This window comes from Dermacentor variabilis, chromosome 8 (genome assembly GCF_050947875.1).
Source record: "Dermacentor variabilis isolate Ectoservices chromosome 8, ASM5094787v1, whole genome shotgun sequence".
NCBI classification, from domain to species: Eukaryota; Metazoa; Arthropoda; class Arachnida; order Ixodida; family Ixodidae; genus Dermacentor; species Dermacentor variabilis.
In genome coordinates this window covers 155,790,425-155,808,653 of record NC_134575.1, presented here as the reverse complement: position 1 = coordinate 155,808,653, position 18,229 = coordinate 155,790,425, and the positions used below count along the sequence as shown (strand labels likewise).

The 18,229-nt window shown below is 47.6% G+C and overlaps 1 protein-coding gene across 7 annotated transcripts in view; it reads left to right on the top strand.

The window, feature by feature from the left end:
- LOC142590689 (nuclear distribution protein nudE-like 1) overlaps positions 1-18,229 on the top strand; it is a 400,224-nt gene that overhangs the window by 115,437 nt on the left and 266,558 nt on the right. For all 7 annotated transcript variants that reach the window (XM_075703108.1, XM_075703106.1, XM_075703107.1 and 4 more), the window contains exon 4: positions 9,064-9,212. In XM_075703108.1, the coding sequence (XP_075559223.1) occupies positions 9,064-9,212 (149 nt within the window). The remainder of the gene's footprint in view (positions 1-9,063; positions 9,213-18,229) is intronic.

Below are 18,229 nucleotides of genomic sequence, written 5' to 3'. Positions count from 1 at the left end.
ATATAACACTTTCCAGCAAGTACGGACGCAAGCACAAGAAGTAGAAATGGACAGGACAACGCTGGACTTGCAACTGAAGTTTATTGTGAATACATTCCACAAATCTCTGCCATGCATGCATATACACCCATGAACAAGAACAAGGTTTGTAGTCAAAAGATATACACATACACAAAAGCCAAGTCACACCCCTTCCCGACAAAGGCAACAACACTTGAATTAACATCATAAATTTAGAAATTGGAAGTTCTTTATCATTGATATGAACCGAAGGTTCACTCATACATGTATGCGCGCCCAACTTTTTCATCTGGAATGCTTTGCTAATTTCTCTTTCCAGTTTACTGCGCTCTCTTCGCACTATCGATACACTTTAAAAAACTGGTCGGCAATCGTGCTTCTATAATGCTATGGCAAGTTCCCTCCTGTACCTGTAGGTAGCAAATAGCGATGCTCACGCATGCGGTCATTAATGCAACGACCTGTCTGGCCAATGTAGGGCAATCCGCATGGCAGAGATATGCGGTACACAACCGATGATGCACACTATTTGTGAAAAAAAAGAAGTGGTGTGCTTTTTTCCACTGCCACTAGTCGCATCTTTCTTCTCTCCTGTCATGCTTTTGCATAACCTAACCAGTTTGCTCTGCGCCAAAAACACTAGTATGACGCCATTCCTAGTGGCCACCCTCTTAAGATTATGTGACAAGCCATGCAAATACAGCATCACTACGACCTTTTTTCATTTTGAAGAATCATTCTTGTCCACTGTTTCCACGGTTTTCTTTTTTGTCAACTTTCTAACCAAGGATTCTGACGCAGCCATCAAAAGTGAGACCGAGTACTCTGCCGACATTTATCTTGCCTTCTGGGCTTCAAAACTCGTGCAGTGAATGGGTGCAACTCTTGTTAAGAGCATTCGTCAAGCACTAGGAAGGTATGCCACGTTTAAATTTGTAGTGGGACAATTCATATGGGAGGACCGATTTTTTTTCTATCTAGGACAATACCGCCAACATACATGACTCTCACTTTTAAATTTAATTTCCAAATCAAGAAATCTGATCAAGTTTTCTTTGCAAAGTTTGAACGTGAACCTGCGATGCCGGGAGAACTCCTCGAAACACGTTAAAATCCCTCTCGCGTTTGTTTCAAGGCTGTCATCGTAATTTAACTTTGAAAGCACTAAAAAATCATCCACATACCTAAAAATTCGCACAATACGTTTGTCCTGCAGCCTGAGAATTACATTACTGTGAAACTCTGATAAAAAAATGTAACACAATACGGGAGCAACCTTCGATCCGATGCAAATACCCTTTCTCTGAACGAAGACATCCTTGTTAAAGGACACTGCAGTGGTTGACAGATAAAACATGAGAAGTTCCATAAAAGACTCAAGCGACAAAGCGCAGGAAAGCATAAAAGCTACTTCCCCACTTTCTTCAATCAGATCACGTACAGCTGTAAACAGGTCATCGTGTGTGATAGAGTAGAACAGTTCCTTAATATCTACAGACATCGCAGCATTGGCACAAATCTCACTTGACTTTAACCAGCCCACAACTTCCAAGGAGCTCGGGACGCCAAAAGGATATTCGTGGAATGTATTCACAATATTGTCACGTGGTGGTGACGTTAAATAACACAGTAGCAATACTGTGAACGACAAAGCTAACTTTTATTGGGCGAACCTGTGCCCACAAAACAGGCTACACTTATAGCACAACGATAGCGGCGAACACGCTCGGCGATCGTCGAAAATCTGATCAGCGGGTCAAGCGCGTCGGCTTTTATAGAGCAGTCGTCGAATGTTCCAGACTAATCGCTCGGACCCGCATGCCTTCCACAAAGTTCTACACCATTCGCGTTACGCGAATAAATCAGATAACACAAGGTTCGGCGACAGCAGACAGCCGGGTAGAAGCATCGATAACTTTCCAGAAACGTCGGATGCATGCAGGCGCGTCCCTCGCTGTGCGATTACAGTTGTTAGGCGGCGAAACGTGGTCGCCCGATAAAGATAAGTACACGTGTCAACACCCCCCTCTTAAAAAGCATCGACCCGATGCTGCAAACAAACGAAGGTAATAAACAAAAGCACTCGTAGCAAAGAAAAGAACAAAAATGGCGAAGTTCGTCAGCGTTCGTAAAAGGGTTTAAGGCGCACCACGTGGACCACTTCAGATCGTGCGCGGCGCCGCTGTGAATGCGAAATGCCTTCTGGCACGACCTCATAGTCCTGAGCGCCAATACGTCGGATGACCTTGTAGGGTCCGAAATAGCGTCGGAGTAGTTTCTCACTGAGTCCTCGTCGTCGTATCGGGGTCCAGACCCAAACACGGTCGCCAGGTTGGTACTCGACGAAGCGTCGTCAGAGGTTGTAGTGTCGGCTGTCGGTCCTCTGCTGGCTCTTGATTCGCAGGCGGGCGAGGGGCTTCTTCGGCGCGCTGGAGATAGCTAGCGACGTCAACATTCTCTTCGTCATTTACGTGCGGCAGCATGGCGTCAAGCATCGTCGTCAGGTTCCTGCCGTAAACCAGCTTAAACGGCGTGATCTGTGTTGTTTCTTGCACCGCAGTGTTGTACGCAAAGGTTACGTACGGCAGGACGGCGTCCCACGTCATGTGTTCGACGTCGACGTACATTGCTAGCATGTCGGCGAGGGTCTTGTTCAGGCGCTCCGTGAGACCATTCGTCTGCGGATGGTAGGCAGTTGTCCTCCTGTGGCTTGTCTGGCTGTACTGCAGAATGGCTTGGGTGAGCTCTGCTGTAAAAGCCGTTCCTCTGTCGGTGATGAGGACTTCTGGGGCACCATGTCGCAGCAGGATGTTCTCCACGAAAAATTTCGCCACTTCGGCTGCGCTGCCTTTTGGTAGAGCTTTAGTTTCAGCAAAACGGGTGAGATAGTCCGTCGCCACGACGATCCACTTATTCCCGGATGTTGATATCGGAAACGGCCCCAACAAATCCATCCCAATCTGCTGGAATGGGCGGCGAGGAGGTTCGATCGGCTGTAGCAATCCTGCTGGACTTGTCAGTGGTGCCTTGCGTCGTTGACAGTCTCGGCATGTCTTGACGTAACGGGCGACGTCGGCGGTCAGACGTGGCCAGTAATACCTTTCCTGTATTCTCGACAGCATCCGGGAGAATCCGAGGTGCCCAGCGGTTGGATCGTCGTGTAGGGCGTGCAGTATTTCTGGACGCAGCGCTGATGGTACAACAAGAAGGTAGCTGGCGCGGACTGCTGAGAAGTTCTTCTTCACGAGCAGGTTGTTTTGTAGCGTGAACGAAGACAACGTGCGCTTAAATGCCCTAGGGACAACGTCGGTGTTCCCTTCCAAATAATCGACGAGGCCTTTTAGCTCCGGGTCGGCTCGTTGCTGTTTAGTGAAGTCTTCCGCGCTTATTATCCCAAGGAAGGCGTCGTCGTTCTCGTCGTCTTGCGGCGGGGGATCGATGGGGGCGCGCGATAAGCAGTCGGCGTCGGAGTGTTTTCTTCCGGACTTGTATACTACCGTGACGTCATATTCTTGTAGTCTGAGGCTCCACCGCGCCAGCCGTCCTGAAGGGTCCTTTAAGTTAGCTAGCCAACACAATGCATGATGGTCACTGACGACTTTGAATGGCCTGCCATAGAGGTAAGGGCGGAATTTAGCTGTAGCCCAAATGATGGCGAGGCATTCCTTTTCAGTCGTAGAATAGTTGCTTTCCGCTTTTGACAGCGACCGGCTAGCATACGATATCACCCTTTCAAGTCCTTCTTTCCTCTGGACTAGGACGGCACCGAGGCCTAGGCTACTGGCGTCAGTGTGGATTTCGGTATCGGCGTCCTCGTCGAAGTGTGCAAGTACCGGCGGCGACTGCATGCGTCGTTTGAGTTCTTGAAATGCCTTGGCCTGCGGCGTTTCCCACTTGAACGCGAGATCACATTTGGTTAGATGTGTTAGCGGCTCCGCGATGCGAGAAAAGTCCTTGACAAAGCGCCTATAGTAGGCACACATGCCAAGGAATCTGCGCACTGCCTTCTTGTCGGTTGGCTGCGGGAACTTTGCGATGGCCGCTGTCCTCTGCGGGTCAGGGCGTACTCCTGATTTGCTGATCACGTGGCCTAGGAACAAAAACTCACCGTAAGCGAAACGGCACTTTTCCGGCTTCAGAGTGAGCCCTGATGACTTGATGGCTTCTAACACTGTCGCAAGCTGCCTAAGGTGATCGTCGAAATTTCCGGCGAAGACAACGACGTCATTCAGGTAAACAAGGCACGTCTGCCACTTCAGTCCGGCTAACACCGTGTCCATGACGCGCTGAAACGTTGCAGGCGCCGAGCACAGTCCGAATGGCATGACCTTGAACTCGTAGAGGCCGTCTGGCGTGATGAAGGCAGTCTTTTCGCGATCTTTCTCGTCGACTTCTAATTGCCAGTAGCCAGACTTGAGGTCCATCGACGAGAAGTATTTAGCGTTGCAGAGCCGATCCAATGCGTCGTCTATCCGTGGAAGGGGGTACACATCCTTCTTCGTGATCTTGTTCAGTCGACGATAATCGACGCAGAAGCGTAGGGTTCCGTCCTTTTTCTTTACCAGGACTACAGGAGAGGCCCACGGGCTTTTCGACGGCTGGATGATGTCGTCGCGCAGCATTTCGTCGACTTGTTGCCTAATAGCTTCACGTTCTCGCGTCGAAACTCGGTAAGGGCTCTGGCGGAGTGGTCGAGCGCTCTCCTCGGTTATTATGCGATGCTTGGCTACTGGTGTTTGTCGAATCCTTGATGACGTCGAAAAGCAGCCTTTGTATCGTCGGAGCAGACTTCTGAGCTGCTGTTGCTTAATCACGGGGAGACTTGGATTAATGTCGTAGTCTGGTTTGGGAACCATGGTCGTCGGGGTAGATGCTGCGGAATCTGAGATGACAAATGCATTACCGGTTTCCAGAATTTCCTCGATGTACGCGATCATCGTGCCCTTGTTGATGTGCTTGAACTCCTGGCTGAAGTTTGTCAGCAACACTTCAGTTTTCCCTCCATGCAATCGAGCGATCCCTCTCGCGACGCAAATTTCACTGTGTAGCAGTAGACGTTGGTCACCCTCGATGACGCCTTCTACGTCGGCAGACGTTTTGGTGCCTACGGATATGACAATGCTGGAGCGAGGCGGGATGCTGACTTGACTTTCGAGCACACTTAAGGCATGGTGACTACTAGAGCTCTCCGTCGGTATCGCTCGATCTTACGACAGCGTTATGGACTTCGACTTTAGGTCAATGATTGCGCCGTGTTGGATCAGGAAGTCCATGCCGAGAATGACGTCTCGCGAACACAGTTGGAGGATAACGAAGGTGGCAGGGTAAGTCCGGTCATGAACGGTAATTCTTGCCATGCAGATTCCAGTCGGCGTAATGAGGTGTCCTCCAGCGGTCCGAATTTGGGGGCCCTCCCATGCAGTCTTAACCTTCTTCAACTGGGCGGCGATGTGTCCACTCATTACGGAGTAATCGGCCCCTGTGTCGTCTAAGGCAGTGACTGCGTGGCCGTCGAGAAGTACGTCGAGGTCGGTGGTTCTTTGTCTGGCGTTGCAGTTGGGTCTTGGCGTCGGATCACGGCTGCGTCGCGTTGAACTGAAGGTGGAACGTAGCGTCGTCAAGTCGTCTTTCATTGGTGTAGTCTTGGCTTCCTGATTTCGTCGGGACGGCGGCGTGTCGTTATGTCGTCGAGGTAGTTTCTTCGTTGTCTTCGTCGGCGGCGGAGGATCTTCGTGAGTTTGACGAACAGCAACCGCACCTCCATCGGTTGCTGCTTTTAGTTTTCCGGATATGGGCTCCCTGACCGGCCCCGGGCTGGGCCAGTGTATGGTCGGCGCTGCGGCGACAGGTAGCGTCCTGGTGATGGCGAACGCGACGGTCTTCGAGAGCTCCACTGAGTAGCGGTGAGGTAGTCTGCGATATCGCGAGGGCGTTCACCTTGCTGCGGGCGCGGAGCGTTGACGGCGAAACCTCGCAGTCCCATCTCCCGGTATGGACATCGGCGATACACATGGCCGGCTTCTCCGCAGTGATAGCAGAGCGGGCGGTGGTCGGGTGCTCGCCAAATGTGTCTTCCTCGCGTAGGTGCGCTGGGCGACGGGCGGTCGTGCTGGCGGTGACGGCGGCGGACGACGGAACTGTGGCGTGACAGGGCCCTGGCGCAGTCGTGGAGGGGGACCTTGACGGCGTGCGACGGCAGCGTAATTCATCGCTTGCGGCTCAGGCTGGGGTCATTCAGGGGCTACTCCAAGTTGTTGTTGGAGCTCCTCACGCACGGCGTCGGCAATCGAAGCCACTTGAGGCTGTGATGGTGGGAACAGCTATTGTAGCTCCTCCCGCACGACCGCTTGGATAGTCTTGCGCAGGTCGTCGGTGGCCAGTGATTGAACTCCTGCGTAGTTTGTCGAGTTCGTGCGGCGGTCGAATTGCCGGTTTCGCATCTCGAGTGTCTTCTCGATGCTGGTGGCCTCGCGAAGAAACTCGTCGACGGTCTTCGGTGGGCTTCGTACCATTTCTGCAAAAAGTTCTTCCTTCACACCACGCATCAGCAGGCGGACTTTCTTCTCTTCGGGCATTTCAGGGTCGGCGTGGCGGAAGAGACGGCTCATTTCTTCCGTGTAGATCGCGGTCGTCTCATTAGGTAGCTGCACCCGGGTTTCTAATAGTGCTTGGGCTCGTTCTCGGCGTACGACGCTTGCGAATGTCTGCAGGAAGCCGCTTCGGAAAAGTTCCCAGGTCGTTAAGGTGGCTTCTCGGTTCTCGAACCACGTCCTGGCCGCGTCTTCCAAAGCGAAGAAGACATATCGCAGTTTGTCGTCGCTGTTCCAGTTGTTAAAGGTAGCAACTCTCTCGTACGTCTCAAGCCAGCTTTCCGGGTCCTCAAAAGTTGAACCGTGGAACGTCGGAGGCTCCCTGGGCTGCTGCAGCACGACGGGTGACGCTGGGGCTGCCATTGGGGTGGACTTGGTGGCCATCTGCCTGGTCGTCTCAGGCAAAAGTCCGTGCTCCGGGGGCAGTTGTTGAAGACGGCGGCTTGCTCGATGGTCCGGGGATACGTAGGTGTTGTCTTGGCATTCCGGGCTTGGATCACGGCTTGTCGGGGGCGTCCGGTACATGAACCAAAAGCACCTCCACCAGATGTCATGTGGTGGTGACGTTGAATAACACAGTAGCAATACTGTGAACGACAAAGCTAACTTTTATTGGGCGAACCTGTGCCCACAAAACAGGCTACACTTATAGCACAACGATAGCGGCGAACACGCTCGGCGATCGTCGAAAATCTGATCAGCGGGTCAAGCGCGTCGGCTTTTATAGAGCAGTCGTTGAATGCTCCAGACTAATCGTTCGGACCCGCGTGCCTTCCACAAAGTTCTACACCATTCGCGTTACGCGATTAAATCAGATAACACAAGGTTCGGCAACAACAGACAGCCGGGTAGAAGCATCGATAACTTTCCAGAAACTTCGGATACATGCAGGCGCGTCCCGCGCTGTGCGATTACAGTTGTTAAGCGGCGAAACGTGGTCGCCCGATAAAGATAAGTACACGTGTCAATATAAAGACATCATTGAATGTGACATAAAGAACGGGAAAAAAATCATAAAAGGATAAGCGTCAGCCAAGAAGATAATCCAGTTCTTTTGTTGATCCAGTTTGATTGTAAACATTGCTATATCGGGCAAACGGGGAGGTGCGTTAATGATCGCCTGCGCGAGCATGCCGCTTCACTAAAAGGAAATCCGTACAGTCATCTGGCTGCCCACTGTAACACGTGTGGTTGCAACCTGATCTTTAAGAAGTGCGAAATAATTGGCAGATATAGTGAAAAGCGTGCGCGGTATATCGGAGGCATTTTGCATATTAAAAAGTGGTAACACGTGCGTCAGTTTCTGCATCCCTCACGCTCTCAACAAAAGAACTGGATTATCTCTGCGGCTGACGCTTATCATTTTTATCCTTCATTTTCTGTTCTTTTTGTCACATTCAATGTTGTCTTTGTATGCTGCTTCTGCAAGTAAAGCATTTGGTAACCAGTCAGCACTTTGTCCAGTGCTCTTTACTCACTCGTCCTGTGTTGCACTGTTCCTGTATTTAGTCTAAAGATGAACCAACGAGCCCATGGGACACACTGCTAAGTGCCAAAACATTGCAGTGTCTTTCTCCAACATGACCACTTTCTGCATCATGATGTCGTGACACAGTAGTCATCTCCTAGGAAGTGGTTGTGGGAAAGAAGCTATTATAATAAATTATTTAGGGTTCTCTGAGGCTTGCCAGTATTCTTTCTGGGACTTCATGTCCCACACCTTCATTTAACGAAAAAAATGGTGAGTAAGAAATAGGATGTCAATATAGGTAGCAGACTACTGTGGGATGTCGTGTCTGCCGAAGGACGAATCCCAACATAAAAACGTAACGACTCTTTATTCGACTAACGATGGCAGCGGACGGGCATACCAACGCTTTGTTCGTCCCAGTAGCGGAAGGTATACAGCGGTCCTTCTCAGCCGGGCAGCCTGTTTTTATAGCCACCGTCGGTGACGCATACCTCGGGTGACGCGGCGGTGGCACTATGTTTTATCAGCCACGCAGTCCAGCATGCAGCTGTGTTATGCTGGGCCGGATGATAAGAAGACGGAGGGTGCGCAGAAATATGAGTGTGTCTCCACATTACAAAACAGTGTGTCTGCGTAGAGATCACCAGTGGCCATCTAGCATGAAAATTATTAATAAAAGCTCATACGGTAGCAAAGCTATTGCCGTCTTTATTGTGAAAACAAAGCACTTTTTGATGGCCTCTTTTTGTCAAGAGCCATTCAGAAAATGAAGTGATAAAATACCCTTGATGGATGAGGTAAGCTTGTCATAAGCCAAAAAAGTGGCACTTGCCCATCATGAGCTGGGTTAAACAGTGCCTCAGCAGCTCTCAAAAAGGGCAGCAAACGACGGTCAGCCTTCTGGGTTTTGTGTGTGGGGTCATTGCTGGGATATGATATGTAGAAGAGTTGTCTTCTGATCTTGGTGTGGCTTGTGTGCAGGAGAAGCTTCAACAGAGTAAGCAGGAGGGTGCACGGCAGGTGCACGACTTGCAGGCTCAGCTGGAGGAGGTCACTGCCTCCCGGGAGGAGATGCACAGCTACATCCGTGAGCTGGAGCAGTCCAACGATGACCTGGAGCGCGCCAAGCGGTACGCATCTCTCTCTCAGTACTACGGCACTGGCCTGGCCCCCCAAACCTGAGCGGTGCTCTCCAATGGTAGCATTGCTCTGAGGGCGGGTCGACTGTCGTGCTACCAATGCTACAAGGACGCTCATTAGGCCTGAATTACTCTATTCTGGACACCATCAAATTCCGCCATATTGTTAGAGAGGCTGTAGCCGCAGTCCCGTGGTCTGAATAGAGCTTGACAAGATGGGGAGTTTTATGATATGGCAAAACTTTAAATGTCCAGAATAGTGCCCCTGTTTACCACATTGAAGTTAAATTTAGAAGGTTGAATCAGAAAGTCTTTGCCCCTATATTTTTTTTTTTTTAGCCAAATTACATCTGTAACTGCGGAGTGAACATATTCGTTCCCAGCGGTGGACTTTTCTTGGATCGGCCTGACCTTATCTGCCGGTAGCTTCGCGGCGCGGCACTGCTGTCGGTTGTTTGAGATGACGGCTGTGCTTTAAACATATATGGCGTACAAGCAACGAAGTGGAATTCATTAATAAAGGGAAAATGAGACATCCACCTAAACGTAGCTAAGTGCTACAAAGGAAACCCATACGGGTTTCTTGAAAGGAAAGCTTCACAGTTCAAGAAAAATTCGTCCTGGTCCGAGACTCAAACCCGGGACCACTGCCTTTCCGTTGCAGCCACTCTACTACCTGAGCTAACCAAGCAGCTAGCAGATGGCAGGCGAAGTCGAATTTATCAACAACTCAGAAGCAAAGGCAAGAGTTTGACATAATAGTTCAGCAGAACCCGCAAGGTGGAGAGAAGTAATTAATAAAGGGAAAATGAGACATCCACCTTAACGTAGAGACATCCGCAGAACTATTACGTCGAAGTAAAATTCGTTCTCTATGGAGCTAGGGATGAATGCCCATCGAAATCAATGGGGAAATGCAGCCCACGTATGGGGAAAGGTGTCTTGCTTTGAGAAGTGCGACGCCATTCACGTGCAACGATGAAGCCAAGATGGTAGTTCGATGGTAGTTCCACAGTCAGCCCGACGAATTCCACCACAGGGGCATCTCAAATTTAGTGCTGCAATGGGACGAATGGTCTGAACCGGTGTGGAGACTATGTCGAAAAATAGTGTAAAGTATATAGAATAGTATGTATATTTGTAGTTACCTGTAAGTACCTTATTTTGGCTAATAAGAAATAGGGGCTAGGGCTTTCTGATTTGCCCACGTACCAAATCACCTCCTAAATGACCTCATTGCGATGTTGGTACGGTAAGCGGACTTAACCTGTTAAGTGATCTAAATACAGTCGACCGATTTTTCTGACCTGCCTGATTATTCAAATGCCTCCGTGGCACCGCCACATACCTTATAGAGCCACTGTATAAGGGCATCTGAAATATATAATGCTGAAAACTTTGCTTTCTTGCCATGACCGCAGATTTCAAAATGACATTAATTGAAGCCTCTGCCTTTTTGATAATCTGAGCCTTGAACCAGCGCCCTCGCATGCTGATCTGCTGGAAGCCATAGTAGTTTTATGCAGTCCCTGTGCCTAGCTGCTTCAATGTTCACTATCAAGCTTCCTGCTATTTGTTGCTGTGTTTTTAATTTAAAGTATTCACCGCGGTCAGCAATGGCACTGACTCCATCTTCGTCCTCCGCGGATGGCTTCAAAGCGGAGAGAGTGCGGCGAGAGTATAAAGTGTTGCATAGTGCCGGTTCCTAAAGGTCAGCTTTGCTGGAATGCAGCAGTGTTACACGGTCAATCATACATAATGTATTTATTTATTTTCTTTATTCATAATGCCTTGTAGGCCCACTGACGGGCATTGAGTATGGGTGTAACAGTTTGTACAGAACAAAAAATTGTAAGACAAAACGAACTGGTGGGCGAGTTGGTATTGCATGTTAATATTCTTAGTGCAAAGTGCTGTGTCCTGTGTACCTTCTCTCGTGGCGTGCATTTCCTTGCAATAAAAATATTAACAAAAAATTGTAGCACCAAATGAAAAGGTCACAAAACAAAGTCTACAAACAATACAGTGGAACAGCATTATACAGTGTTATTAATTCTTTCTCTACCATGGAGAAAATAGGTGCTTTTTGTAGGTTACGCCAGATTTTTTTTTTAAGGAACTACTGCACTCAATATTTCATGTAATACATAAACAAAAAGCACAATGAATGCACTTTTCACGCATAAAAGGTTTATTAATGAGATGTATGTCATAAAAAAGATATAAATTGCCAGAATCAAGATTGTGGGATAAAATTGAACAAACTTTGTGAAGACATGTATATATAAGAAAAAAATGTAAAAAGGAATCAAGATGTACAAAATGTATTGCTGTCTCATAGGCACTATGTCCGAAAAAATCAAAATTTTTCTTTGAACATGTGTTCCACTACAACAATTCAAGCGCAAGCACTATAGTTTAGTGTGCTGAGCTGCGGCCGCCGATGTTCTGGGCTGGCTTACCTCGTCGTCGCTCTGAGAGTCAGTCTGACGAAAAGACCGCATCCTCAGACTTGCTACTGCTCGATATGACCAGCTGCAAATGCAGCAGAATCGCTAGATCTGCAATCTTTCGAAGCGTGCACGCTGCTCCTTGAGGCAGCCATTTTTGCTTTCTGCTTGGTTCACTAAATCAGTTTGTTTAGTGTGCCTCATTGAAGAGTGCTACAATATGTTAGATATGCTAATTTCTGTATGTTAGAAGGTGTGTTATGCAAGTTTCTACACAGGTAGCACAGGACCTTAGAAACTTTAGGGCTGCTATATGTGTAGCCCAGGAAAGATCAGGTGCAAAGTGGATGCCAAGACATTTGTACGATGAGGTATTGCAAATAATGGTATTAATTGAATAGTGAAACACTGAGTTAGGGCATTATCAGGTAAATTAAATTAACTTGCATTTAGTGGCTTAATGGACATCTGCCATGTTTTGCACCAACTATAAGTAAGATCAAGGTCATTTTAGAGTATAGAATGGTCATTGAAACAATTACTAGTGTGGTAGACAATGTAGTCGTTAGCACTGCCTTGAGGGACACCGGACATGATGTCATCAAGGTTAAATAAAAGGTTATTCACTACTGTTAATTGCTGATGCATAGACAGGAAGTTACGAAGCCAAGATAGTGTTAATGAATCTATCAAAGGGCAGAGAACTTGGAAATCAAACTGCAGTGAGGTACAATGTCGAAAGCTTTAGAGAAATCAAAAAAGAGGCAGTCAGTTTGGTCATTACTGTTCATGTTAAAGTGAAGGTCAGTTGTGAATTCAGATAACTGCGTGTCACATGATGAGCCTTTCCTGAAACCATGCTGATTAAAGAAGAAAACGTTATTGGATTGAAGGTGAGAGTAGATACGAGAGGCCATAACATGCTCAAGTAGTTTGCAGCATACCCATGTTAGTGAAATAGATTATTAATTACCAGGTGAGTGCCTGTCACCAGATTTGAAAAGGGGAATGACCTCGCGAGAGCTAGGGCTTTGTTGTGAGAGGCAAAGGATCAGGAGGAGTTTGCATTTGTTGATGCTGCATGGAATTATGGGAAAGGTGCTTATTTGGTGGTGGTGGTAGATGGCAAAGGGAGCGTTAGAAATGCTGCTTCCATTTATACCAAAGATCCAGGGGTAGCCGAGCAGGTGGCTATTGCTCTAGCACTAATTGATTCAAGAAGAGTTTTGGTGTTCAGTGACTCGCGATTAGCGATTAAAGCCTTCTCAAGGGGACTTGTTGTGGAACTGGCTAGCAGACTGGTGCAGGGTAGGGATATCACTTCGCATGCAGTTACTTGGTTCCCGGTGCACGGGGGGGGAGGCATGAGGATTAGTGTGCCGTGTATTCGCTGAAGGGGCTGGATCTCCCGCTCCTGAGTTCAGGGACCAGCTGTTAACCTGCAACGAGATCACTAAGCACTTTGGGTGCAGGGAATTCCCCCTGCCACATTTTAAATTAAATAGACCACAGGTGGTTACATTGAGGAGGGAGGCTACGCTCGGATACCAACTTTTTTGTTGTTGACATATCTTAATTTATAGGCGTCGACTTTTGCAGAGTTGTATCACATGAACAGGAAAAACGATCTATCCCTTGTTAAAGGGCCCCTGAAACGGTTTGGATAAATTTTGTAGATGCGTAGGGTTCAGCTAAAGTTAATCATTCGCACCACAATTTGTGTGAAACGTCTCATATTAAGAGAGCTACGGACGATTACAAGTTACCCTCCTCCATAGTAATGCATTTTCTCCAACTTGCTCGCTGAGTAGTCGGGGCTAAGCTCCGCCTTCACTGGCTCTGCGTCATGATGGCACGTCATGTCGTCGACTTATGGTTCTCTAGATGTGAGTGCACGAAGCCTCTCCAAACTCTCCACCAGCTGCTTGGCAGTCGACCCCAAGCGAGAGCTATCGAAGCAGCGTGCGTTGAGAGCATTCTGTCGCAGCGCCGAACTTGTCAGGTATTCCGGTAACCACAGGCGGGCGAGCTGGGCGTTTCCACAGAACATTGGAGGCACAAACTCAAGCTGATGAAGGAACCTTAGCATAGACGTATGTGAGCTGCCTGATCGGTCTCCACAGTCCAGCCACCCCTTGGTGCAGAGTTTAACCAGCCAAACAAAGAGCTAATATTGCTCTAACCAATTGTAAAACATTTTCAACATTTACAAAAACGTGTTAACATCATTGTCCCTCAAAGGGTTAATGAGCAGGACTAATATTCATGTTTATATGGTCAGCTATGTCAGGAGTGCAGATTAGTTGAGTGTAGAGCTTCTTGCTTACACACACGCATGCACACACACACACGCGTGCGCGCGCACGCACACACACACACACACACACACACTGCTTCTGTGATGTGTGAAAGGTTGTGTAATTTCTCTATGCACAACTACTCACTTTTCACTTAGTGCTTTTCATGCATTCTTGCAGAACTGTGTATTTTTGTATTGTCAAAAACACACAGCAGCTCAGCGCTGCCCATGTCTTTTGCTCATAGGGGGCAGGGTGTTTTTTCAAGCTGCACTTGCAGCTTTCTTTTCCTGCCTCCACCAGTCTGTTGGAAATGAATGTCTATTCAAAATTTTCGTTTAGGCTCATAGCAAAAGCATCAGAACTACAAAATTTAATGCAGTTATGTTCACTGGTTCTCAAGTTACAGCAATATGTCAGAATGGTGCACATGATTTTCGCATTCCAGGCCTGGAGAATTTTCAAAAGGTGCTGCAACTATGAAATTCACTATGATAATTCCCAGATGGATACCTCAGGGCAAGACAGCGCCCTTTTTTTAAATTTCCTCGCTGAAAAATTTTAGCAGACCGAATTGTATAATACTAATAATAATAATAATAATTGACCAAAGTGTATAATAGTTGTGTCTTACCAGTACTCACCTACGGGACAGAAACCTGTAGGCTTACGAAAAGGGTTCTACTTAAATTGAGGACGACGCAATGAGCTATGAAAAGAAGAATGATGGGTGTAACATTATGGGATAAGAAAAGAGCAGATTGGGTGAGGGAACAAACGTGACTTAAGGACGTCTTAGTTGAAATCAGGAAAAAGAGACGGGCATGGGCAGGACATGTAATGAGGAGGGAAGATAACCGATGGTCATTAAGGGTTACAGACTGGATTTCAAGGGAAGGGAAGCGTAGCAAGGGGCGGCAGAAAGTTAGGTGGGCGGATGAGATTAAGAAGTTTGCAGGGACGACATGGCCACAATTAGTACATGACCGGGGTTGTTGGAGAACTATGGGAGAGGCCTTTGCCCTGCAGTGGGTGTAACCAGGCTGGTGCTGCTGCTGCTGATGATGAATTTAGTGCTGGTGATTACGATTTTATCAATCAAATTTTGATTAAATATCACAAATCAGACACAACATATAAAAAAATGGGCTTGGCTTACCCTCAGAAATTTATTCAGATATACAATAAATAAAAAAAAAACTTCAGCAAATCTGAGTGAGCGGTTACAGAGATATGGCTGGAACAAGCAGCCTCACCAGCCAAAAAAGTCATTTTGAGAAAATGAGCTTTGAAGTTTTGAGCACATATATTCGTCTAAAGTGACCCTGCAGCGTAACTGAAGATGTCCTTAGGCACTCTCTTCTTTTGCCGCCTTTCCGTTTCCTCTTGCGATCGCTTCTTGGTCTTTTTCAAGCGCAGTGAATCTATTCGGCTGCCCGTTGAATGGCCAGGTGGCCAGGTGTTAGCCCCGCTGATGAACATAGCTCTTGGGTGGACCTGTGGCAGCCAGCATTATATCTGAAAACTGCCCCATGCAGTGCTGTCTCCATGGCAATCAGTGACGCATGCTGCTCTTTGGGCATCACGGGCCATAGCACAGAGTGAAATGATTCTGATACATTCCGAGTCTTTGCTCCCAGGCAGCATTGCAGAACAGAAGCCTATGATAGGCGCTCATAAACAGGTAGCAGTGCTTCTGCAACATAGCCTGGAAGATTGTACCAATGCTTCGGAGGTGGCACACCGTCGCTCTTGCTGGCAGTATGACGACGCCACGAGTCGTCACCCTCAGGGCACAAGCCTTGGCGAGGATCCTCGTCCGTCGACATCACGCGGTAGTACGATGCCATCACTGTACGCCGCATTGCAGCCACATCATTGGTATTGTTCCATAAGGCCCAGCCCTAATAGTCGGTCAACTTGTCGATGAGGGCCTTTGTCAGCCAGCCCTTCCATCCTGAAGTAAAGCTCTTGCTTGTGCCGGTTGGTTCATGCTTGAATGAGTAAAGGCAAGGCGCAAAAGACAAGGACTGATGGCGCCGGTCCTGTCGTTTGTGTCCTTCAGTCCTTGTCTTTTGCGCCTTGCCTTTACTCATTCCCTCCTAAAGCCTTGTTACTTTTCTGCACAAGCTTGCACAGTGCTGTCCCCATCCTCTTCTGGACGTGGTTCAGACATTCCTCTTTCGAAATGGGCACCAGTCCATAAACATTTTTTTTGCACAAGGGCAGAGAAGGTGGCACTATCTCTGTCAGACACGAGCGTTGTGTAACGGAGGTTGTGCTTTGGCACAGAACGTGAGAAAAGGATGAAAGCTGTCTCAACCTCCATCCTCCCAGACTTTAGAGTCAGTGTTTTTCTGGCACACATGATCCTCCTGACAGCCGACAGCACAGTTTCACCGCTGCAAGCGTCTACGCAGTCAGCACTCGCTGCGGAAGATCGAAAGTCCGATGCTCGTACAAGTATTTTTAACGTGAGTCATGTCTTATCAAGATGATGAAGTAGTTGCTGCTGATCATAAACGCGTTGGTGTGCTCCCTTGCGTCGTCACCGCATTCAGAATACAAGAGAATGAGGTACTGAGCGTCACCTTCGCGTCCTTGTATTCAGGCTCTTTCTTGTCATACAGAATCAGATATGGCGCACTGTCTTGGACAACCTCTCCATTGTTTATATGCATAATGAGGCCAACCAAGCCAACCAATATAAGCATGAGCGAGAGTTGACGCGAGCAGACGATAGTGCGAAACAAGCGGTCCGGCTGAACCAGACGCGAGTACGAATAGAGCTGTCGGGCGGGTCTGCATGGTATCAGTTTCTCATGCATACGTCACTGTAGGGGCCACTCTCATTAGTCTCGGCTCATGGCTCACTTGCTGCCGCGTCGAGCCTGGAAAAAGTGGCTCCGATCTCTCCTGCGGTGCGCATTTTGCTGTTAGTATAGCTGGGGCATTACGGCACGACGCAGAATTGGCGACCTTGCCGTTTGAGAGAGGGTGAAATTTTGCCTTTTCTTTTTGGCGCGAGGCATTGAGGGGTTTCTCCTAAGCCTTCCTCTATGGCGGGGTCAGAGCTATGCTGTTTGAAGGCGCTGCCACATTATTTGGCACGCTGCTGAGAGCATTGTCGGAGTGTGGTGTGTTCAAACTAACCATCTTCCTTAACCAGCCACCTTCCTGTCTCTTTGTCTATGTCTGCCTCTCGATTTTTTGTACTCTCAAGTTTGCTGGCATCCTCCTTGTATAATCATGTACCAACTAGCCCAACAAGCCACTCTCATGAACTCATCTTGCAAATACTTGCGCGTTCGAATTACTGGCTGTTTTTGCCCATTGGAATACACATAACTTTGGCGGGACCACAGCCTCAGTTCGAATTAAGCGTGTTTGAATTAACAAGATTCGACTCTATTACGTCATGCAGTATTGTACAAGCGTTTCTTTTTATTTCGTAGTAATTTAAGTTGTTTAGTAAACCAAGGGCTACTTTTATCATTTGCTATAGAGATTAATGGCAGATACTTGTCAGCTAACTCTAATATTTTGCGTTTAAAATGTGTCCAGTTCTAAGTCACGGACCGCGAAGCAAACAACAGTAGAAAAAGTTAATTGAAGAAAACTTCTAATTTGGTGTTTGTTCTGTTGTAATTGACTCGGTTATAATCCCGGCTAGTTTTAGCTATTGTACCAGAAAATGTCAACAGTATGTTGATTATGAAGTTAATTAGTTTATTGTTACTAAGGCATTCTATGTAAAGAACTGGTCCAGTAGTGTCCGGTGCAGTTATTCAAACCAAGTCCGATATGTTAGTACCATGAGTGCTTTGGACAAAAACTGGTGATAAGTTGCAGTCAAGTATTATTAGCTGTTGCACCAGGAAATGTTGACAGGTTAATTGTGAAGTTAATGAGTTTATGGTCACTAAAGGCTTCTATGTAAGAAAGCAGTCTAGCAGTGACCAGTGCAGTCAGGTAAACAAAGTCCGATATGTTAATACCACGAGTGCTTTGGACAACTTGTGATAAGTTGCAGCCGAACGTTATTAGCCATTACACCAGAAAATCTGCTGAGGCACGACACATAGTAAACATAGCAGACCAATTATTGAGAGGATTATTGAAGTTGCCAAAAAGATATAGTAATACATCGGCTGGACAGAATTATGTAGCGTGTGCTATGTTATTATGTTGTTCCCTAGCCAAAGGAGAATCGGCATCTGGTGGGTGATAACATGGATCCTAGAAGTAATTTATTAGAATA